A 25,526-nucleotide genomic window follows, 5' to 3' on the forward strand; every position below is an offset into this window, starting at 1 on the left:
TCAAATCAGCCTTGCCCCAAGTATGGGGGTGGGGGGAGAAAGAGAGAGAGAGAGAGAGAGAGAGAGAGAGAGAGAGAGAGAGAGAGAGAGAGAGAGGGGTAGACAGAAAAGACTACCTATTTTACTAAGTCTTTGCTCAGACAAAATGCTGGTGGCTGGGTGTATTCATTGTTTCCTTTGTTGCTGTGACCATAGGCCTGACAAGAGGCAACTTTAGGAAGGAAGGAAAGAAGGAAGGAAGGAAGAAGAGAGGGAGGAAGGGAGGGAAGGTGGGAGGAAGGAAGGAAGGAAAGAAAAAATGAAAGAGAAAGAATAAAAGAAAGAATGAAAGAAAGAAAGAAAAGGAAGGAAGGAAGGAAGGAACAAAGGAAGGAAGGAAGAAGGAAGGAAGGAAGAAAAGAAAGGGCTATTATGGCCCACAGTTCAAAGACATGCTGTATATTATACCTGAGGAGACATGGGGTAAGAACCTGAGCTGACTGGTCTTAACGTATCCTCATCCAGGAAGCAGAAAGCAGACAGGAATCAGAGATTAGATGTCAAACTTCAAGGCCAACCTGTTAGGGTTTCTGAGATAGGGTATCTTGTCAGGTGAGGGCCAAGGTATACTGCAGAGATCACACCACACAATGGATCTCACTCAAGAGCTTTCTTACCGGACAAGGAGTTAAAGGCTGTCTTGGATTGGAGGCATGAGGGACAGAGACAGAGACAGAGACAGAGACAGAGACAGAGACAGAGACAGAGACAGAGACAGAGTCAGAGACAGAGTCAGAGTCAGAGACAGAGACAGAGACAGAGACAGAGTCAGAGACAGAGACAGAGACAGAGTCAGAGACAGAGTCAGAGTCAGAGACAGAGACAGAGACAGAGTCAGAGACAGAGTCAGAGACAGAGACAGAGTCAGAGACAGAGACAGAGACAGAGTCAGAGACAGAGTCAGAGTCAGAGACAGAGACAGAGACAGAGTCAGAGACAGAGTCAGAGACAGAGACAGAGTCAGAGACAGAGTCAGAGACAGAGACAGAGACAGAGTCAGAGACAGAGACAGAGACAGAGTCAGAGACAGAGTCAGAGTCAGAGTCAGAGACAGAGACAGAGACAGAGTCAGAGACAGAGTCAGAGACAGAGACAGAGACAGAGTCAGAGACAGAGACAGAGGCAGAGTCAGAGACAGAGACAGAGACAGAGACAGAGACAGTCAGACAGAGCAAAAGAGGTCTGTGATGGCAGGGGGCCTTTGAAAGGGGGACACACATCACATTTGAAGACTAGTGGTGATGTCACGGCTGGCGTTGGCTGAGTCACTTAAAGCTGGATGGAATTAACATTTCTCCCTTTTGTTCATTATAAAAGTTGAAGAAACAGGAACTGTTGATGGCGAGGCAGGAATATAGGCGCTGGGCTCTTTAGATTGCTTCCTGCTGTCTGGGGGCATCACATCTTTAGGGACTCAAGAAAACTGGGTTGCTGGTCAAGTCCTGGAAGAGTAGGTTATTTCACTCACCATCCAGGCTCTGTGGGACCATCTGGGGCTAGGGATGTGCAGGAAGCAGCTGTGAGACTGGGCCACCTGGGGCCAGCCACTTTGAAGCTGTCCGAGATGCAGATTTTGAGGGAAAAACTGGACCTGGCAGGATGCTGGAACACATACATGTTAGGGGCGGAAGATAAAGTTAAGAAATTTAGGGGGAAATTTTTTTCTTAGATGTACATTTGAACTTTTAGGTCCATGGTCCTGGTAACTGGGGTAGGGGAGCCCCAGGATTAGGGAAAGAGGAAAGAGATCCCACTCTCAGGAGTAACAGAATAGGCAGGTGGGAAAGCAGTTCTCTGAAGCTTCCAGAATCCTTTAAGTTTACAAAAGAGATAAGTTTTAGATATGCTATCATTACCATTGTTTGGTAATCTGTACTGAAATCCACATTGTAGAAATAGCAATAGACTCATGTCTTTGAGTCACAGTAGAAGCTTGGGGACCCCCAGTGATTTTCAGTTAAAAATATGAGCACTCTTTCCTCTATCCAGATGACTGGGGGTATAGAGATTAGACAGATGTTTTTAGCACAATAAGAAGCACTTTTAAGACTCCACTTAGAAGACAATCAAAGAAAATGTAAAATCTTGAGCTTGTGACTGTGATAATAGTAGTCAGTGCTCACTGATGCTAAATTAATAGTTTATCAGAACTCCACTGGTTATTGTTAAAACTCTAAACTTTTTAAGTCTTAATACTACAAAGAGGGAAAGAGATATGAAACATTTTTCATATTTTATATTTAAGTCACTTTATTATACCTTTACAAATTGCATTTACACACTTTAAAGCACCTTCTTAGACCCTTACAACTTAGGCCTTTGTATCCTCAGACCTTTCATAAACTTCACATCATGTTTCTATCCAGCCATTTGCCCTGAGACACAGGTGGTTGATTACTGAGAGCAGTCATTGCAAAGAGCGTTTTGTTAAAGTAAAAGGTTACTTTGAAATCTTTTGTGAGTTTATCTCATTTTTGAGTTTTCTTTTTTTTTTATATTCTTTGTTTACATTCCAAATGATTTCCCCTTTCCCGGATCCCCCCTCCCCATATGCCCCATAAACCTTCTTCTCTCCATCCCTTCTCCAATCACCTCCCTCCTTTTTCTCTGTCCTTATATTCCCTTCCCATGCTAGATCAATCCTTTCCAGGATCAGGACCCTCTCCATACTTCTTCATGGGAGTCATTTGTTATGCAATTTGTGCCTTGGGTATTCAGGGCTTCTGGGCTAATTAATATCCACTTATCAGAGGTTGCATTCCATGTGTATTCTTTTGTGATTGGGTTACCTCACTTAGGATGATATTTTCCAGATCAAACCATTTGCCTAAAAATTTTGTGAATTCATTGTTTCTAATTGCTGAGTAGTATTCCATTGTGTAAATAGACCACATTTTCTGTATCCATTCCTCCTTTGAGGGGCATCTGGGTTCTTTCCAGCTTCTGGCTATTATAAATAAGGCTGCTATGAACATAATGGAGCATGTGTCTTTATTGCATGCCGGGGAATCCTTTGGGTATATGCCCAGGAGAGGTATAGCATTTTTGAGTTTTCTAACAAGGTAAACTGTGTCTAGACATAGTAGCTCTAGAAAGTGAGCTGGTGGCCTGATTTTTACATATTAAAAGAACTGAGAAGGCAGAAGAATTGAGAAATCAGCTAAAGCCTTGGGGGAGGAGCTGGACGCTTGTTACTGTTAAAGCTACAATAAGTCAGTCTCATTAGATATCTGAGAAGGATAAATTATAACTGGACGTATAATCTAAATATCCTGTGTATCTATTAAAACAACAGGGATCTGTTACCTAGAGAGATACCTTATGCTTTGGTTGTCTCCATAGTTTTGTTGGGGGCAGTAGTCCTAGGTCTTTGGCTGCCATATAGCACAGAATTTAACCTTCAATTGCTATACAGAGCATAGGGCCTTTGACTGTCAGACCCAGGTCTGGGATCTTTTTCCTGTAGAACAACTTGGGAAAATTGATCTTTCTTTGACTAGGCAGAGTAGGGCAATCAACCCAAAAGTTTTGAGCAGAGCCCTGACATCAGATGAGGCATGGGACAGTTTTCCCCACTAGTCAGTGTTACCACAAGGCATTGTTGAGCCCCATTTATCTTTGGAGACCTTAAGGGTTTCTGCTAGGAGGGAGCAGTTCTGCCTATTATGGGAAGCTTGAATGTTTTAAATGTCATACTCAGCGGATCTCTGAAGAGTCAGAGGACTATATTTAATATTCCTTATTTTAGGCTATATATATATATAATATTATATATATACTATATACTATGTAATAAAAATACTACATACTAATATATAATGTATAATATATATTCATATTTTGTAAGCATTCATCCTTCCTTACTGGGTGATTGGCTTTAATAAAGATCTGATGGCCAGTAGCTGAGCAGGAAGTGGAAAGTGGAACTTCTGTGCAGAGAGGGGGTGAAGAAGGAGATGCAGGGAGCTCACCAGTAGGACACAGAGAGAAACAGGTATATCAGGGCCGAGAGAGAGAGAGAGAGAGAGAGAGAGAGAGAGAGAGAGAGGAGAAAGGAAGGAGAGGGGGTAAATGGTGGGTATGTGGGCTCGAATGTCAGGATAACTTCGATGAGTTAGCTGAGAAGCTGCCCAACTACATGCCTAAGCTTTAGTAAATATTAAGAAATCTCTGTGTCATTCATTAACTGCTGGAGATTATGAGGAAGTCCCAACATATCTGCACCCCACATTAAGCTTCAAATATAGTGGGACTTTCACAGCCCTGACAGGTATATAAATAATGACAGAGATTTTTTTTTTTTAACATTTTAATGCTTAGGCCTTTAGCTAGGGCAGTCTCTGTCACCTATCTAAAGTTAACCCAACTAACTTGTCTATGACCCACTACATGGCTAGTTCTGTACACACACACACACACACACACACACACACACACACACCGCCCACCGTGCTCCACTGTAGGTCTGTCTGTTCCCTCCTGTCTGCATCTGATTTCTTCTCCCAGAGACCCTTTCTTTGCTGGAAGTACAAGGCCATTTGACTGGGAGTGAGTGAGAGAGAGAGAGAGAGGGAGAGAGGGAGAGAGGGAGAGAGGGAGAGAGAGGAGAGCAGTTCTGTGTTGGGATCTCTTAAAGATGATGACAGTGTCACCTGTCCCATTATGTAGCTGCTGGTGCTGAGGGGCTGAGGACAGGCTGGGGCTAATACAACCTCTCACCTCTGCAATGACTCACTTTCTCCAGCAAGAGCCCTTGTCCTAAAATGTCCCATAGCTTTCTTTTTTCTCTTTCTTTCTTTCTTTCTTTCTTTCTTTCTTTCTTTCTTTCTTTCTTTCTTTCTTTCTTTCTTTCTTTCTTTCTTTCTTTCGTAAATATTTAATAAATGTCATTTTTTCCTTTTTTTTAATTGAATAGCATCTTCATTTACATTGTCAATGGTAAAACCTTTCTCAATTTTCCCCCTCCCCAAAGACCCCCAACCCCTCCTCCCTCCCCCTGCCTCCACGTATATGCTCCTCCACTCGACACATTCCCTCCTTTCCCTCCCCCACCCCTTGGTTTCCCTACAAGGCCTTCTTCTGCCACATTTTTGGCTAGAACCATGTGTGCCCCTTGGTTGATGGTTCAGTCCCTGGGAGTCTTGGGGTGTCTGGGTGGCCAAAATCATTGTTCTTCCCACGGGGAAGCAGGGGACCAAGGGTTAAAACTCATGAGCCCATGGGAGGATCTCACATCCAGGCCACCATTCTGGGTAATTCATGAAAGAAAGATCATGGCTTTTAAGGTTGGAAAGGACTCGAGGCTTCAAACAGGAGGGTCAGATAAGTACAGCATAGGCCAAGTCCTGCAGGTGATAGTTTCATGTAAGTCTGCTCTTGTGGTAACTAATCCAGTCTCTCAAGAGGGAGAATTCATCTCCTATTGCCAAAACTAGCTGAAAGGCTAGAGTGCATCTTAATGATCTAATTATCTCTTACCCACTCCCACACCTCCCCCATGTCCTGTCTCCCAGCACCACCACTGAGGAAATCAAATGTATGCCTGAGTTTCAGAGGGGACACACCGTGTTCAAATCTCACCAGGCAGGACCTTACAAGTTGTAGCTGAATAAACAGATGGTTGGATGAAATTTTGAGTATCCAGTGCACAGTTCTTGTCCGGATCCATCCGGGTCTCTTCTGCAGGATGCTTGGTCTCAGCTTCCTTTTTTTAACAACAACAAAAACAACAACAACAACAATAACAACAACAACACCCTAGGAAAACTTAGTCAACCACAACCCTTCCTTTCCCTGTCTTGTCACACCAAATTTCTCCCTTCCAGCCTCCTTAAAAATTATCCCCAGCCACCTTTTACCCAAGATAATTTGAATGCTTATCTCCACTTTCACTTTTTTTATTCGATATATTTTTTATTTACATTTCAAATGATTTCCCCTTTTCTAGCCCCCCCATTCCCCAAAAGTCCCATAAGCCCCCTTCTCTCCCCCTGTCCTCCCACCCACCCCTTCCCACTTCCCTGTTCTGGTTTTGCCAAATACTGCTTCACTGAGTCTTTCCAGAACAAGGGGCCACTCCTCCTTTCTTCTTGTACCTCATTTGATGTGTGGATTATGTTTTGGGTATTCCAATTTTCTAGATTAATATCCACTTATTAGTGAGTGCATACCATGATTCACCTTTTGAGTCTGGGTTACCTCACTTAGTATGATGTTCTCTAGCTCCATCCATTTGCCTAAGAATTTCATGAATTCATTGTTTCTAATGGCTGAATAGTACTCCATTGTGTAGATATACCACATTTTTTGCATCCACTCTTCTGTTGAGGGATACCTGGGTTCTTTCCAGCATCTGGCAATTATAAATAGGGCTGCTATGAACATAGTAGAGCATGTATCCTTATTACATGGTGGGGAATCCTCTGGGTATATGCCCAGGCGTGGTATAGCAGGATCTTCTGGAAGTGCGGTGCCCAGTTTTCGGAGGAACCGCCAGACTGATTTCCAGAGTGGTTGTACCAATTTGCAACCCCACCAGCAGTGGAGGAGTGTTCCTCTTTCTCCACATCCTCGCAAACACTGGGGGAATCCGTATCCCTGACCTCAAGCAATACTACAGAGCAATAGTGTTAAAAACTGCATGGTATTGGTACAGTGACAGGCAGGCAGATCAATGGAACAGGATTGAAGATCCAGAAATGAACCCACACACCTATGGCCACTTGATCCCCGACAAAGGGACTGAAAACATCCAATGGAAAAAAGATAGCCTTTTCAACAAATGGTGCTGGTTCAACTGGAGGTCAGCATGCAGAAGAATGCGAGTTGATCCATCCTTGTCTCCTTGTACTAAGCTCAAATCCAAATGGATCAAGGACCTCCACATAAAGCCAGACACTCTGAAGCTAATAGAAAAGAAACTGGGGAAGACCCTTGAGGACATCAGTACAGGGAGAAAGTTTCTGAACAGAACACCAATAGCGTATGCTCTAAGATCAAAAATTGACAAATGGGACCTCATAAAATTACAAAGTTTCTGTACGGCAAAGGACACCATCAAAAGGACAAATCGGCAACCAACAAATTGGGAAAAGATCTTCACCAATCCTACATCAGATAGAGAGCTAATATCGAATATATATAAAGAACTCAAGAAGTTAGACTCCAGAAAACCAAACAACCCTATTAAAAAATGGGGTACAGAGTTAAACAAAGAATTCTCACCTGAAGAACTTTGGATGGCGGAGAAGCATCTTAAAAAATGCTCAACTTCATTAGTCATTAGGGAAATGCAAATCAAAACAACCCTGAGATCTCACCTTACTCCACTTTCACTTTAAGGAGTGGGGCTTTGTTAGTTTTTAGCTTGTAGCCACCGGCCTCCTAGGGTGTTTTTTGGAAACAGGGACCACACGGGTTACCAATCAATGTATTCTGCCTCCTTTGAAAAACAATGTAATTAAAATTCACGGTAGAGAGAATTTCTAAAGTGACAAGTTGCCTTTTAAAGCTATTCCCATATCTTATTTTAGAATTTACTGTCAGTAATTCATCTACATTATTAAATAAGTTTCAGTTCACTGGAGCTACAGAGTAATTACTGTGTTAGTTAAGTGGTGTTTCTGTGACAGTATTAGCTTTACTGAGTGGGCCAGGTTGTTTACAGGGAATAATCTCAGCATTCCTTGAAAAGAGGAGAGAAATACATCATTCAGCATGACTTTGACAAATTTATAATTGAAATAATAGCATGAAATATAGCAAATTTAAAGGCTTTAATGCAATGCATGATCAGTAAGGATTTTCCTAAGGGACTTTAATTTCTTTTTTTTCCCCCTTGTGAAGGCACCGTAACAGAGAAGCCTTCCCCAAAGATTATGATATAGAGAGTCCTGATACGGTGACAAATCTGTGTATATCAACGTACAAGCGATTTGGAACTGAGAGTCCAGTAAGTGGTTGCTGTTAATTTTTTTTTTGTTGTTGTCTGAAATCTTTCTCACACTGAAACAGTAAAAAGTAAAGTTAGAAGTATTTTTTCTACCATTGTTATTCATTTGTGGAATTAATTAGGTAACTTAGTTGCAATGCCCTTACCAAACTTATATAGTCCACCTACTTCTTAAGTTTATTGGGTAAATTAGATACACAATGAAGTGCTTAGCATGCTGCCAGCCTGTATTAGTTAGCTTTCTGTTGCTATAACAAAATACCTGACACATGCTGCATATGAATTAAGAGTTCTGGAGGGTTAAGTCCAAAACTGGGCCACCTCACTGATCTGAGAACAATGGGATGCCATCGGGAGATGCATGCCAGGCTGGTTAGCCACATTTTGAGTCACGAATAAGTGGGAAACTGAAACTGGGCCATCCAATTTCTTTTGAGAGTACACCTTCAACGGCCTAATGGCTCCCTTAAAGGGAGTCTGTTACCCCTTCTAAAGATACCTGGTACTCCCCAGTACTACCTTTGGAGGACTGCGAGTCTATGCCGTAGCAGCAACTTGCTCTGTCTTCTAGAATAACCTTGTGAAGCAGGCGTTTATCTCCCTTTTATAGAGGCAGAGAGAAAGAATTCTGAGGGTTAAGAAGTCCATTCAGAATCACCTAGCCCAGAAGTGGGAAAATAACCTTTGAACCTAGATTTCTGATTTTTTTTTAAATTATTTTCGTATACTTTTCTCAAGGTACATGTTATAAGAAATCAAACCTGCTATTAGTATGATCACAACATGTTTGGATCCAGTTACAGAAAAAAATGTACATTTGTATAAGCAATTTCTGTTTGAATCATGCAGAATGGATTAATGCTTGTCCACTTGGGTATCTCTGTCCAGTCAATATCATCATTTTTTTCTTTTTATGACAAAGCTACAAAGTTGTCAATAAAGATACCACTCTAATTCTAAACCTACCCTTATGAATCCTAACTTCATTCAATGTCTCCAATGTTCATGGAGATGTAGACACCAGTTTGGGTCTTCCCAGCCACCATGTGATGAATCAATTCATCTCTTGTTGTTGTTGTTGTTGTTGTTGTTTCCCAAAGTTTTGACACAGGCCTAAAGACTGGAACACTCTTTAAATTTCTGTCCATCCATCTATCCATCTATCTGTCTGTCTACCCTCCTGTCTGTCTATCTATCTATCTATCTATCTATCTATCTATCTATCTATCTATCTATCTATCTATCTATCCCCATCCATCCATCATTCCATTCGTCCATCTCTGTTTGCCTGTCTATCTATCTATCTATCTATCTATCTATCTATCTATCTATCTATCTATCTATTGAGTTAGTGTTTCATATAGACCAGGCTAGCCTTAAACTTACAGTGTAACTGAAAATAACCTTTACCTTCTAATCTCTCTTCCCCCACCTCCTAACCTCCCAAGTGCTGTCATATACCTAGCTGTGAACTCATGATAGTTGTCAGGGAGCGCAGAACCAAACAATCTAGTCCACCAATGCAGAACCATCTGAAAACTCCAAACTAGGGTAAGACAGTATTGGCTGCTATGTTTTCGGAGAGTGCTGACCAAAGAAAACATTTGTTTACTTGAGGATTGCCTCTTCCTTTTCCCCCAGTTAAAAAGGATGTCGTGGAAACTATTCAGAGAGACATGTGTCCTGATATTTCAGAGATGTAGAGACCTGGTGTGCGACACTAGCCTGAGGAGCTTTGTGTTAGGAGCTGTGCCTAATGTGGCAGGAGAGAGAGAGAGAGAGAGAGAGAGAGAGAGAGAGAGAGAGAGAGAGAGAGAGCGCTACTCTCAAAGTGGCTAAGTACTCTGAATGCATTCACCTAGATGAGTCATGAGATAAGATCTGCTGGAGTCTTCTGAGAAAGACAGTAGGTCTAAGGCAGAGAGTAAGCAACCCAACACAAATACCAAAGGTCAGACTAGGAATAGATGTTACTGAAGTGCTAGGCCAGAGGACTGGACTCTGTATGTGGTGGGGAGGTTTTCTCACAGACCATACTGTCTCCAAAGTCCAACTGGACACATGGTAAATGGCAGGGAGAATTTATCTGGTGTTGGCACACTGGGAAGGAGCAGAGATAGAGTCACTCTAAACCCTCATCAGTGTACAAATGGGAACTTATACATTATATAGAAAATAAAAGGAGAAGCCAAGAACTATACAAAGCCTGTCTTGGTGAAACTATGGTCTTGTTGGTCATGATCTCAGGTTTGGTTCCATGAGATCCTGCTGGCACAGGGGAAATCATTATTGAATGATGGTGGTGGTTCACTTCCAGCTGTGACGTGACTGCTTCTGCCTGGAGGTGGGGACCAGCCTGGTTAGTTGCTGCATTTGGGCAGCGGGGTTACTACTTCAGGGATGTGAGATGAACCGGAAAGGAATCAGATCATAAGTGAGGGCAGTAAAAGACAATCAGTCAAGACAATGACTGGGTTGCCCCTTTAGGGAAATAAACGATGAACCAGCCTGCTTCCATTTTAAGCCTGAAAGCTGTCTTATAGTAAAGATAAACTAGGTGCATCCCTGATTATGAGTAAACCTGTGTTTCTCAAGGATTGGGCTATGCCCATCTGGTAACCTTAAGTGCAAATAGTTCTGTACTGCCCTTTCGAGGAAAAGACAACTATCTCTTTGTTTCCAAAAGTTGTTATGACCAACTTGCAACCCTGCCTTTGTTCAAGAGATTATTATAACTGCCTGTTGTTATGATAACCTTGTTAGGACTACCTTCTTATGCTTAGGTTCTGTTTATTTTCCCACCAAATTCCCCATTTGGAAAGCCCCTACACCTGAGCCATCCTTATCTCCCCCACATCCAATGCTGACTACTCAAACCTTGCCTTAAGTGGAAGGCAGCCTATGCACAGGAAAAGAAAAGCTTGCTTTAATTAACTGTTTGCTGTAATAAATTTTGGCCGTTGGTGGTTCAGGTCGGTGACCTTAACATCAAGAACATGTGTGAAGTAAAGGACACCAAAGAAGGAGCTCCTACTACCTTGTTTGAGCCTTGGAAGGGGTGGATAAGGGTGTGTGTGTGGGGGGGGTGTTGAGAGGTGTGAGGCTCTGCCTGCCTCCAGCAAGCTGCAATTCTCAGTCAAAGAATACCAGAAAGCAATCTCAGAAATGTCCTAGGAGAGTTGATTTTGATTATCAGCCAAACCCATGCTCTCTGGCTCACACGAAGGGAGTAAGAGCCACTTAATATTAAATCTTACCACCCAATCACTCCCCCTCAGCCTGACCTGACAGGCATCTAAGAGTAGAGGATGGGGAGGGGGCAGCAAAGGGAAGCAGCATCAGTCCAAAGCTCAGTCCTTGCAGCTGCTGGCTCCCAGGCTGCAGCCCTGACCTGAGAAAATGGGCACTCAGTGTAATAGAGAGTGCCAATCTCACTGGACTGGGGACTCTCATAAATGGAATTATATCCTCCTGGAAACATGAAGGACTCATAAAAGCTCCAAAACTCTCCTAATTCTTCTGTTGAGTTAAAGGTGAGAACACACTGGGTGCGGGGCAGGGACGGGAGGGGCAGTCTGGCTAAAATAGTTTTGTGATCTTTCCTATCACTGTGATAGCTCAGTTCAGTATGAAAAGTGCCTGGTTTCACCGTTTCACCCTCTACATGACTCAGGCAGAAACCATCTGTGACCTGTATTGTACAGAGAAGACTGAGACCATGAGACATCACTTGGTCAAACATCTAGACAGTATATAGAAATGGGCACTAAATTCTGAGGTGTTAAATACTCTTCCAAGCTACCACTTGGATTTGCCACACTGTTTTACAGTGAGTCTAACAGCGTGTAGATCCCCATACAATTATACACTGACTATTCTGTAGTCTTGCTTGAAATAATATATATGTGTATTATATGTAGTTATCTAAATATATACTTATATATAACACACATATGTGTGCATGTAGGCATATATAATAATATACATTATTGTAAACAATGTATATAATATATATTATATATCACTATATATGTTTGGACTTTGATGTCCTGCGTCGTCGCTCCAGCTTTTGTCCTCTTGAGTTATGTGTACAAACATGCTGGCTCACTCTTTTCCCATCTGTCTCCCCTCCAGAATGCTTTCTTAGCATTTTTCCTTGTTTTTCAACAATTTCTGCAGAGTGGCTGCCTCTTCTGTCCAATAATATTTCTGTTTAGCTGGTTAAAGTCTATATGCTTGAATTCCCTGACTGTGTGGATTACTCTGGGCATCATTTATTTGTAACAGTTTGTATTCTGTCTATATTTGGCTAAGGCTCTAGAAGGATAAGAACAAAATAGAAGTTTTGCAAACTGAAGCGAACCATGAACTTATTCCGGCAAAGTTCTCATATACGATAGTGCCATTAGGGCTCTTAGTCACACGGATGGTACAGGAAACTTGGGATCCAGGATGCTCAACGAGGAGTTTGAGAATACTCAACAGTAAGGCTGTGTTCTAAATTGAACCCGAAAAGGTCCTTGGTTGATGGGGAATTACAGTCACAAGGCTCTGGTGATTTACCTGCCGAAGCACAACAGAAGGGAGCTGGCTCTGTATCTGCCGGGGGTGGAACAAGGATGCCCTTGAGCCAAGAAGTGACCTTTGTGAATCCAGTGTGTACCATGAGGAAAGAAAAACATAATATGTGGTCATTTCAGAGCCTGCCCTCACATAGAACAGGAGAAAGACCACCTGGATTTCCAGGGATTGAAGCAGGATGTTATTTCATTTAGACTTTCATTTTTTTCAAACTTTCACACAGGTATACCGCATTGGCATCATTTCCATCCCTCTTTCCCCTCTACTTCCTCCTGTTTCATCTCCACCTCAAATTCATGACCTTTTGAACAGTATTTTTTGTTTTGTTTTGTTTTTTATTTGATATATTTTTTATTTACATTTCAAATGATTTCCCCTTTTCTGGCCCCCCCACTCCCCGAAAGTCCCATAAGCCCCCTTGCCTCCCCCTGTTCTCCAGTATTTTAAAACCCGGATAGTCATCCTGCATCCTGAGAACTACCTTTTATAATTCCCAGGGAGGATCTCAAAGCTATCAGAACATTCTAAGAAGGTCATATTTGAATATTCATAAATATATGTCAGGGATAGGTGATAAAACATAGACATCCCCTGATGAAGCAAGAACTGGATTGCATCCTGCCCTTCTTGAATCTGCCTCACACCCCCTACCCTTTCACCAGCACCCTCTCACTCCCACCCAGACAGGATGGATCTGGAGAGTAGGGACCAATTCCAAGAGTGCAGAGAGACAGCTGCACCCTCTGTTCCCACCGAAGTAGATCAGGCCAAAACAAGCCCAAGGCAAAGATTCTTCAACTTTAAAGGAAGTGTGACCTTTGTATGGGCATTGAGTATGTTATCTACCTAGCATGACTACTCTTGGGAAAGAAACAGCCAGAGAAATTATATAATAATGCGAGGGTAATGGTAAAAGTCTTGAGGTTAGTTTTTTTATTCATCCAAGCATAAAAAAAAAAACCAAAAAAAACAAAACGACAAGCCCATGGTTGGAGGAGGAAGGATGGTTGTTTTCCCATTGTTTGCCAGGAAGAAGCCCTGCCTACTCAGTGACCAGTTACGGTTTGCATGTAAAAGGACAGCTCAGTCTCTGAGCCCTCGCTACTACTCTCCATCCTCTTCTTGGGTTTCTTTGCAAATAAGCAGACACTTTGCAGGGCCACTTCTTGTTTCTGTCCACCACATCCTCCTACCACTAGGTTGATGGTGGCCGCTGTGCCTCCTCCCCTGGACTCCTTTGGATCATCTTTTCTAGCATCAGCATGACTGCATCTGCCTTTCCTTTTCAGAAGCTCTAGATGCATTTTGGGCCATTGAGTGCTCCTTGCCTGATTTCTTCTGCATCTGTGGGTTTTTAATTTTTCTACCAAATATCTTCTCTGCAATTTCTAAAAAAAACTGGGACAGGAATAAAAGCAGGACACACACCATTTAGATCACACCACTTTTCTTTGCTGCTCCATTTCTGCACCAGTCACCACACCTTAATTTAGCACTGGCATAAACTAGTCCCCCCCCCCATGTTTATGTATATCAGTTTGGTTAAGCAGGTATAATGATTCTATTTGATTAATAGGACTTAAAGGGTGTGGTTACGGACATACACACATGGTGGGATGTGCACACATCTGTAGTCTTTTGTGTCTACCCTCTGTTGACATTGCTTTGTGTAAGTAATCTTTTCTTTATGCTTATATAAAGTCATGAATTTGAGAAGTTGGGATGTCATGGGAGGAGTTGCAGAGGGGGCTGGGAATGACACAAATATAGAACTCACATATAGAATTCTCAAAAGTTTAAATTAAAAATTTTCAATTCACCATTGCTTCACCCTCAATTTAGTTACTTACACTGAGGCACTGGCTACCCAAAGCAGGTCATAATTTATCTCTAAGATTATTTTCTTTATTTAAATATTTTGTTTAAAATCAGCCTATACAGCCACAGCTGAGCCAAAGATGGCTCAGTGGTTAAGGGCACTTTCTGGACCCAGGTTCTAAGTATCCACAGGACAGCTCACAGCTGCCTGTAACTCCAGTTCCAGAGGGTCCAGGGCCCTCATCTGCCCTTTACAGGAACCAGGCATACATGTGGTACACAGGCATGTATGTACGCATACATACACATAAGATACAAATATTCAAACAAATAAAAAAAAACCAAAGTTACAGCTTTATATATGACATTTTCAGACATGCTTCCTTTTGGTTGATTCTGTACCTGCCCACCACACCACCTCAGTTCTCCATCTCCTTTCTCCCTCTTTCTTTTGCCTCATATTTTCTTTTCCCACTTAGTCTATTGTCTCTCCCACACACCTCTTTCCTTAAAGTGTATTCCTTTTTTTCTTTATAATTTCATGGGAGTTTCAAAGGAGTTTCTAGTTTCCTGGCCTTTCCATGCTTACTCCCACGTAGATATAAATATTTAACAGTTACAGACTACAATCTGCATGTGAGAGAGAGCATATGGCATTTGTCTTTCTGAGCCTGGGTTGCATTGCTTAATACAATGTTTTTCCATCCAGTGTCTTGCTAGCTTCATTTTTCTTCATGGCCAAATAAAATTCCACTGTATATATGCAAAATAATCCTGTGCAAGTATCATCAATTTTATGGTCAGTTCTGGCCCATAAAAAGACTATTGGTTGCATTCCAATAATTAGAATAGCACATCAAAATGATGAATTTCATCTAAAGCCAAAGCTTATCTCTTCTATCAGTCTACATAGCTCACACTAGGTCTAGAAAAGACTGCAGAGGGGGATGGGAAGCTTAGGTAGGTGGTGAGACTGACTGATTTTCAATTTTCCTACTTGCTCCATACCCTCTCCCCTACCAGCACCCCAGACAACTGAACAAAAGCTGGTAGGTACTTGATTATTTGTCTACTATTAATTACCTAACAACTATTTTGTGACAGGAAACTGTTTTGTTATATGTCAGAATGATTGGAGGGAAAAAAATAGAGATTACCTAGAATTTATTTCTTCTAAGGAGAAGAAAAAAATCTTATAAAAGCCTGATTGAACAGGTAATGGGGAAAATGAGCTTATTTTTTCTGATGTGTTCTATGAGTTGTATTTGTTCTAAACAAGGATGGTTTTATTTGTGGGAACCTCTCTGAATTCCTTTATATTCTGAATTAGCCTAGATGTGGAGATGAGTTAGGGTTTTCAAGGGCTCTTCAGAAACAAAAACAGCCTTTCTGTTGATTTAAAAAATTTTTTTTGCAGATGGAGCAGGTTGTATTTTTTTTCATTTTTCACTTTTTAACTTCTTTTTTTTAATTTATTGATATATTTATTTACATTTCAAATGATTTCCCCTTTTCTGGACCCCCACTCCCCGAAAGTCCCATCAGTCCTCTTCCCTCCCCGTTTTCCCACCCAACCCTTCCCACTTCCTTGTTCTGATTTTGTTCAATACTGCTTCACTGAGTCTTTCCAGAACAAGGGGCCACTCCTCCGTTCTTCTTGTACCTCATTTGATGTGTGGATTATGTTTTGGGTATTCCAGTTTTCTAGGTTAATATCCACTTATTAGTGAGTGCATACCATGATTCATCTTTTGAGTCTGGGTTACCTCACTTCGTATGATGTTCTCCAGCTCCATCCATTTGCCTAAGAATTTCATGAATTCATTGTTTCTCATGGCTGAATAGTATTCCATTGTGTATATATACCACATTTTGTGCATCCACTTTTCTGTTGAGGGATACCTGGGTTCTTTCCAACTTCTGGTATTTTTAATTAAAAATATTTCATTCAATGTATTTTGATCAGGCCTCACCTTCCCTAATTCCTGCCAGCTCCTCCCACCCCCCTCCCCATCCAATTTCAAGTGTCTGCTCACTCCTCTCTCAAAAAACAAACAAACCAAAACCACAAAAAAACAAAAGGAAAATTAAAAAACAAAACAAAACAAAAATGAAGCAGAGACCCTACCAAAAAACAAAACAAAACAAAAAACTAACATCAATACACACAGGCAAAAGACCAAACGAATGCCAAAACACAGAAAAATGAAAAAGTTCCTAAGAATACCACTGTCTTTGTTGGTGTGGCTCGCTACTCCTGGGTGTGAGAGCCGTCCTGAAGTGAGGTCTTATTATACCCAGTAAGACACCACTGGAGAAGACTGGATTTCCCTTTGCCAGCAGGAATTAGTTGCAGATAATTTCTTGCTTAGGGGTGGGACCCTCTTTCCACTTCACCCTCTTAGCACTGGGAAGCTGGCTGGCTTTAACCTGTTCAGGTATTGATTATGCTGCCACAGTCTGAGTTGATGTATTCCATTGTGTCTAGAAGATGCTGTTTTCTTGGAGTTATCCATGATGACTCTTTCTTGCAGTCTTTTTTGCTTCTTCTTTCTAGACCCCTCAGCTTTGAGGGGTTTGGTGAAGAAATTTTATTTATGACTGAGTCCTCCAAAGTCTCTCACTATCTGCACACTGTCCAGTTGTGGATCTTTGTGTTAGTTCTAATTGATTACAAAAAGCTTCTCTGATGTGGGTGAGTAAGGCACTATATCATTAGGAGTCAATGCTATATTCCTTTAGCAGGATAATAGTAGAAGATTTTCCTTCAGGGCCATGACCTATCTAATCTTAGGTTTGTGGTCCCTTTGGCAACATGGGTTTGATTTCATAGAGTGAGCCCTAAATTCACCAAGAGTGGTTGGTTACTACCATGACATCTGTTCCCCTCTTTTCACCAGTGTGTCTTGCAGGTGAGTCAGTGGTAGGTCTTAGGGTTTGTAGCTGAGTTGGTGATTGCCTTTTCCCTCTAATGGTGTAATGGTGTACATGGTACTAGTACGATGACTATTGCTCAGTAGGGGTAGAGCTTCTAGTTAAGCACCAGCTTGATCTCTCTGTGTTCAGTGACATCAATGCTGTCTTCTGTAATAGGACCGTACTATGAAGGTGCAGAGAGCAACCAATAGCCTTGGCAACAGCCTGTGATGTTTGGAGGTTCCATGGGGACCCTTAACAACCTATTTCTTGGACAGGAAGTTTTACTTGGTGGCATAAGATGTCTAGTTCGTACATTGTATTCCCTGTTATTTGGTGGCTCCATTTACATTCCTTTCATATATATATAGTTTAGAAAGTTTCTACGATGGTAGATTTCCATATGTTTTTAAAATGGCCTTTAGTGTTAGTTTTTCCTTGCTATATTCCCTAATTTACCCTTCTCTCCCAACTCCCCTCCCCATTTAATTCTGCTTTTCTAGTGTCCTTTACCAGTCCATAACATTATATTCTAATTCTCCTTCCTTGGGAGGTTTTCTCCTCCCACCTGGTCCATTCCTCAGTATCTGACTCCAGTGGTTATTAGGATTGCAGCACACATATCAAAGGTTTGTAAGTTAACATCCACATATAAGATAAAACAAACAATAACTGTCTTTTGGGGTCTGGGTTATCTCATTCAAGATGATTGTTTGTAGTTCCATCCATTTGCCTGCAAATTTAATAATTTTATTTTTCTTAGTAGCTAAAAATATTCCATTTGCATACATGTACCACATTTTCATGATTCAATTTCCAGTTATTATGAAAGAGTATGTTCTTATGGCTCTCTTGATTTCCTTGGTCTCTGTTGTAACGCTCCCTTTTCATTTCAAATTTTATTAATTTGGATATTATCTCATCTTTTGGCTAATTTTGCTAATTATCAATCTTATTGATAATTAAAGATTTTCTCAAAGAACCAGATCTTAACTTTATTGGGTTTTGTTTGGTTGATTTCAGCAAAGTTTGATTATTTTTTTCCACCTACTATTTTTAGGTATTGTTTTGCCTTGTTATTCTAGAGCTTTCAAGTGTGTCAGTGAGTGGTGAGTATGAGATTCCTCCAGTTTTTATGTAGACCTAGTGTTGTGAACTCACCTCTTAGAGCTGCCTTCATCATGTTCCATAGGGTTGGGTATGTTGTGTTTTTATTTTCATTCAGTTCCAAAAAGTTATTTTTCTTCTTGATTTCTGTCTTGACCCAATTTTTATTCAGTGATGAGTTGTTTAGTTTCCATGAATTTGTATACTTTCTGCTGTTTCTTTTGTTTTTGTTATCCAGCTTTAATCCACCGTGGTCTGAGAGGATTCAAAAGTTTATTTCAAGTTTTTTATATGTTGATACTTTGTGTCTAAGTATGTGTTCAATTTTGGAGAAAGTTTCATGAGTTACTGAAAAGAAACTATATTCTCGGAATATACTGGTATATTAAAGTCGCCCATCACTACCTGAAGACAAATATACTATTTTAGTTGTAGAAATGTTTCTTTTATGAACCTGGTTGTTTTTATGTTGTAAACATAAATGTTTGGGATTATAATATTCTTTGGTGAATTCTTTAAGTATGTAGTGTTCTTCCCTGTCTCTCCTGATTAGTTTTGGGTTGAATTCTATTTTGCCAGATACAGAATGGTGACACCTGCTTTCTTCTTGGGTCCATTCACTCAGAATACATTTTCTATCCTTTTTTTTTTTTTAGATTAAAATGATATATATACTTGAAAGTGAAGTGTCTTTCTTTGATCAGCAAAAGATGAGTCCTATTTTTTTTTTACCACATTCTCTTAATATATGTCTTTTTATTGGGAGAATTGAGGCTATTAATATTGAGTTATCAATGAACTGTAGTTATTAATTCATGTTGTTTTGTTTTTATGGTATGTGATTCCCTCTTCTTTTTTGATTTATTATTCTGGGATTATTTATTTTGTGTGTCCTCTTGGGGATAGTTAACTTCTTCAGACTAAAGTTTTCCTTTCAGTGCTTTCTGTAGAGACAGATTTGTAGCTTGATCCTGCTTAAGTTTGTTTTTGTTATGGAATGTTTTTCTGCCCTCTATTGTGATTGGCACTTTTGCTGAATAGTAGTCTGGGCTGGCATCTGCAGTCTCTTAAGTTTTAGAGCACTTAGTCAGGCCCTTCTGGAATTCAGAATTTCTACAGAAGAGTTAGGTGTTATTCTAATGTGTTGTCTTTATATGTAACATGGTCTTTTTCACTTTGTTTCAAACATTTGGTGTTTTGGCTATTATGTGTTATAGGGAATATTCTTTTTTCTAATATTGTCTACTTGGTATTCACTCAGCTTCTTCTACCTTCATAGGCATTTCTTTCTTTAGATTGGAGAATTTTTCTTCTATAACTTTTCAAAACTATTTTTTCTGCCTTTGACCTGTGTTTCTTTTCTCTCCTCTATCCCCAATATTCACACTTTCAGTCTTTTTTCTAGTGTGGTGGTTTGAATAGGTTTGGCCCCACATACTCATGTGTGTGCTTGGCCTATAGAGAGTGGTACTATTAGGAAGTATGGCTTTGTTGGAGTATGTGTGGCCTCATTGGAGGAAGTATGTCACTGTGTAGGTGGGCTTTGAGGTCTCATATATGCTCAAGATCTGCTCAGCGTGGAACATAGTCTCCTTCTGCTACATTCAGATCAAGATGTAAAAACTTAAGCTCCTCCAGCACTATGTTTTCCTGAACACTGCCATGCTTACTGCCATGACAATAAGGGACTAAACCTCTGAAACTATAATCCAGTCCTAATTAAATGTTTTGTTTTGTTTTTAATGAGAGTTGTCATGGTCATGTTGTTTCTTCACAGATGTGGAACCCCTAACTAATACAGAAGTTGGTACCAGGAGTGGGGTATTTCTGTGATAGGCCTGAGCATACTTTTGTTTGGAGGATTGTAAATTGGGGATTTTAGATTTTAAAAGCACTGGAGCCAGGCACTGGTGCCTCATGCCTTTAATCCCAGCACTTGTGAGACAGAGGTAGGCATATCTCTGAGTTTGGGGACAGGTTGGCCTACAGAATGTATATAAGGACAAACAGGGCTTCACGGAGAAACCCTGTCTTGGAAATAAAAGCAAAAAATTAAAAAAACAAAAAAAGAAAGAAAGAAAGAAAGAAAGAAAGAAAGAAAAAGAAAGAAAAGTAAGCAGTATAATGCTTTAAGTGGGGCTTAATCAGCTATAATATTAGAAACATGACAGACAGTGGTGATTGAAACTTTGGGGACCTGGCTCAAGAGGTTTCAAAGGAAAAGAATTTTAGTATGCTGCCTAGATATCATTATTTTGATATTATTTTGATATTATATTTGATATTATTTTGGTGAAGAATGTGGCTGCTTTTTACCCTTGTCTGAAGAGTCTGCCTGAGATTTAGATGAATTGCATTGGCAAAAGAAATCTCAAAACAGCCTAGTATAGACTATCCTGTGTTTCATAGTTGGGAAGAAGAGATATAGGCATGGTTTGGGGTTCCTGGGCTTGAGGTCAGAGGAGAACCATGAGAGAGACAGAGACAGAGGCACAAAGACAGGAGAGGGGAGAGGGAAGATAGACACCATAGGTTAGGAGGGAAGAAAGCATGGCCATGATGGCTGGCCAATTGGAGTTAAGAGAAGCTGAGATGAAACATAGTAAGGAATATCTAGGGGTTATCAATAGGAGATAGATTTTAATAGCATAGAGGTTAGATATCTGCCCAACATTAGTGTTAATAAAGGCTTATTATAAATATAAAGATAGTGTGTGTCTTTTATCCTGGAATTAAATAGTCAAAAGCAGGGTAGAAACTACAGATTGAGATTAAATATAACCAACAACAGTGACCTCAGGCCAAGAACCCACCTAGCTAAGCTTGTATCTTACGAAAAGGAATTAACGAAAATCTTAGGTCCAAGTGTGGTGGTGCATACCTTTAATTCAAGGATTTAGGAAACAAAAGCATGCAGATCTCTGAGTTCAAGGCCAACCTAATCTACAGCACAAGTTCCAGAACAGTCAAGTTTAGGTGATGAAGAAAACTATCAAAAACAGAAAAATTGGTGAATGTGTAATTGAGTGGGGTGTGGGGGGAGCATGTTTCAGCTCCAGCAAACAGCAGAATTGGCAGCTTTGGCCATATTGTCTTAGGATTTCTATTGCTGTGATAAAACTCTATGACCAGAAAATCAAGTTGAAGAGGAAAGGATTCATTTGACTTACATGTCTAGATCATAGTCCATTATTGGAGGAAGTCAGGACAGAAACTCAAGCACCACTGAACCTGGAGGCAGAAACTGATTCAGAGGCCAGGGAGGGTGCTGTTTACTGGCTTGCTTCCCCTGGCTTGCTCAGCCTACTTTCTCCTAGAATCCAGGACCACCAGCCCACACATGGTACCATCCACCATGGACTAGGCACTATCCCACTGAGTACTAATTTAGAAAATGCCTTACACCTGGATATCATGGAGGCATTTTCTCAACAGAGGCTTCTTCCTCTCTGATGACTCTAAATTGTGTCACGTTGACACACAAAACTAGCCAGTATACATGTGGTTCTAGCTTTAGAGTATAGAATAGAATAAAGGGGTTACAGCAGGTGTGTAGCAGGGGTTTCCCTCCATGAGGGTCTTGAAAGAAAGGGGTTATGGAATCTCCCTCCATGACTGAGGAATGTCGCTAAGGCCAGGCATGTTGCAGGGGTGTCCCTGCATGGAGGCACAGAAAGGCCATTGTGTGAAGTTGTGATAGTAAAGTCTGGATTGACTTGGAGACCTCAGGATCTTAGAGATGGAAGAGCCATGGAATACCTGGCAAGGAAATCTGCTAACAGGGAGTGGAACCAGCCCATGAAAAAGCAGTCAACATAATTAAAACCAGTTGGAGATCTGAAGAGCATTTTGACATCAGACATGGAAATTCAGAGTTTGGAGTTTGCCCAGCTGATTTTTGGTCTCGCTTTGGTACAGTATTTTCTCACTACACTCCTTTTCATACATTTTGGAGCAGTAACATATATTTTATGCCATGATATATTAAAAGTATGTGATCTGACTTTTGATATTTATAAGGGATTAATCTCAGACAGTACTTTGAACTTTGGACTTTTAAACAGTATTGAGACTGTGATAGACTGGGAAATTCTGAATTTGTACTAAACATATTTTGCATTATGTTATGGCTATAAGCCTATGAGGTGCAAAGAGTGAAATGTGGTAGTTTGAATAGGTATAGCCCTCATAGACTCATGTGTTTGAATGCTTGGCCTGTGGGGAGTAGCACTGTTAGAAGACATGGCCTGTTGGAGTGGGCGTGGCTTGGTTGGAGGAAATGAGTCATTGAGGAGGCAGACTCTGAGGTCTCACACATGCTCAAGCCCTTCCCAGTTTGGAACATAGTCTCTTTCTACTGTTTTTGGATCAAGATGTAGAACTCTAGGCTCCTCCAGTACCATGTCTGCTTGCATGTTGTCATGCTGTGATGATAATGGACTAAACCTCTGAAACTGTAAGGCAGCCCTAATTAAATGTTTTCTTTGTAAGAGTTGCCATGTTCTTCATAACAATAAAAACCCTAACTAATACATCTAGTGTCACAGGTTTCCTGAAGGTTTATTGCCTGAATTTTTTTTCACACTGGGATATTTATTTCTTCTACCCTGTTTCCAGACTTGAAATTCTCTCTTTTGTTCCTTGTAATTTGTTGATGAAGCTTATCTCTGGGGTTTTTGTTTGACTCTCTTAAGTTTTTCATTTCCATTTTTATTTGTCTGGGTTTGCTTTTGTGATTCTATTTCTTTCTTAAGTATATTTTCACATCTTGAACTATCTTCACTGTTTCATTCAATAGTTTGTATTTTCATGAAGGCAATTATTCATGTTCTTAAAACTCTTTGAACACGTTTGAATTGTTACTTTAAAGTATTTGTCTTGTACTTCAGCTAAATTGCTTTTTGCTGGGCCTATTCCAGTAAGGTTGATGTTTTCTTGCGGAGGCATCTTGTTGTGGTTGTTCATGTTTGTACTTTCTGTGCTGAGATTTAGGCATCTGTAGTTACGATGTTTGGGATGTTTCTTGATGTAGCTATCTGCTCTTATCTTTGTTGGATGGGGATTCTGTCCTTCAGTTGCTATCGTCCACTCTAGATCCTAGGAAAATGTGATGGCAGGGCAGTACCTAGTAGAGAGTGTCTCAGGTATTTAAGTGACACAAAGCAATGCAGATGGGGTAGGAGTCAGAAAGAGCATCAGGAAAAGCATCAGGAAAGAGCTCATGAGACCCTGGATTCACACCAAGAGGCAGAGTCCCCAGGGAATGGAGATGGCTGGGAGGAGGAGATCCTGGGGGCTGAAGCAAGATGAAAAGAATGTCTAGGAATACTGGAATGGAAGAGCTGGTGATTTTTAAACAAAGGACATTTTTACAATGTCTAATTATTAATATTGTAACTATCTGATAATGATGATGATGAGGTTTTTTGGTTTTTTTTTTTTTTTTTTTTTTGGCAATGATGCAAAAAACCTTTATCCTTGATTAAAAGTAGTGTTTGTTTGACAGGCTTAAATAAGACCTTCTTTGTTAGCAACCAAAGAACTAAGATCTCATCTTTATTCCAATTTGAGATGGCATGCTACTCATACAAACTGTGAAAAGCATTTGGGCAATAACTAGATTTCAATGTTTTAGCCTCTTATTCACTCAGAGCATTTGAATAAACAAACAAGTTGAAATTGAAAAGAACTGGCTAACTGTGTTTGGAGCGTGGAGGAAAGAAGGTAGTCAGCACACCTGGAAGGGTAAACTGTAGGAGTTAAGGACTTGAGACTATCACAAAGTGAACATAAGTGTTCCTTGCAAGTTGGGGTTTTGCTCATGCTTGTCAAAAGACTACAGCATAGAAGGTTCCAGAAGCAGCCTGTGGGAAGGTTTGACTTGGGAAGCTATTTCTACTTCCTTGAGAGGACTCAGAGGATGATGCGTTTTTTAAGTCTTATAGGAATCAAGAAGAACTCAGTGGAGGAGCTTCTGACATGAGCCTAGCCACTGGGAAGTAGATCACACTGAGCAGAGTGTTAGCTTCCCTCACATGTGGACTATATAAGGAAGCCATAATGGGACTTTCCCGTTTCCCCTATCCTATGTAATGTGTGTGTGTGTGGGTGGGTGGGTGGGTCATTACCAGACCTTCCCATTCTCGATAACCTGTTATACAGATTTTATACTGGGTTTTCTTAAGTGTAGCACACATAGCGGAATATATTGTGGAAATTAAGAAACTAGGATCTTTAAAAAGTTGACTCTCAAGAAAACAGGAAATATTAATGATATTCTGAAATGAGCTTCTTGGAAATAATTTGATTTTTAAAAAATAGTATCACTTGACTCAAGCTAGACTTTATTATGCAAATCAAATGGAAATTTAGTGATTATTCCTGCATTTTTGCTGTGTTGATTTAGCTATCTCATGCACCAAATTGCCAATCTCGAGTTTGTGATGTATATATCCCCAAAAAACTTTTGAACATATGGAAGCGCTTTTACAAATTCTGCTTATGTTAGGCTCTAAAGTGATTTTAACATTAAGATGGTGTAGGATCAGATTTGGCTACGAGCACCCACACCCAGAAATCAACAGAGGCTGTTCACATAAGGTTTTATACTCTCATGTAAAAAGTCTGGGAGATAGCAGATTAGAACTATATGGAAGTTTCACAGATGGTCACAAGAAACCTGTTTCTTGTAGCTTTCTGCTCCACCCTCCCTTGAGAAAGATCCAAAATGGTGGCTGGATACCAATCACAGTACCCACCCTCTGTGTAGCAGGAACAGGAATAAAAGAGACTGCCCAGGAAGCTGTATAAATGACTTCCACTAGTGCTCCATAGTGCAGTGTAGACCTTGTCAAAGTGTGAAGGAAGACTGGAAAATGTAGTCCATAACTCCATGAGTCCAGCTCAAATATGAGATTCTATTACTGAGAACGAGAAGGAAGCAACACCTAATATCAGTAGGTAACTTTGCCTCTCTTACATAGAAGTGTTGAGTAGGCTCTGTGGCCAGACAGCTTCTTTACCTCTTTGTCTACCACTCGCTGTAGTCTAATGCTCTTGTGGACACTGTACTGGCTTGTTTTGTGTGTCAACTTGACACAAGCTGGAGTTGTCA

At 40.6% G+C, this 25,526-nt stretch overlaps 1 protein-coding gene across 1 annotated transcript in view; it reads left to right on the forward strand.

Annotated features, from left to right (window-relative positions):
• Positions 1-25,526, forward strand: part of Cfap95 (cilia and flagella associated protein 95) — a 110,045-nt gene that overhangs the window by 31,084 nt on the left and 53,435 nt on the right. The window contains exon 2 of the mRNA XM_052188270.1: positions 7,885-7,990. Within this exon, the coding sequence (XP_052044230.1) occupies positions 7,885-7,990 (106 nt within the window). The remainder of the gene's footprint in view (positions 1-7,884; positions 7,991-25,526) is intronic.

The sequence above is a fragment of the Apodemus sylvaticus genome, chromosome 1 (assembly GCF_947179515.1).
Source record: "Apodemus sylvaticus chromosome 1, mApoSyl1.1, whole genome shotgun sequence".
Classification (NCBI taxonomy): Eukaryota; Metazoa; Chordata; class Mammalia; order Rodentia; family Muridae; genus Apodemus; species Apodemus sylvaticus.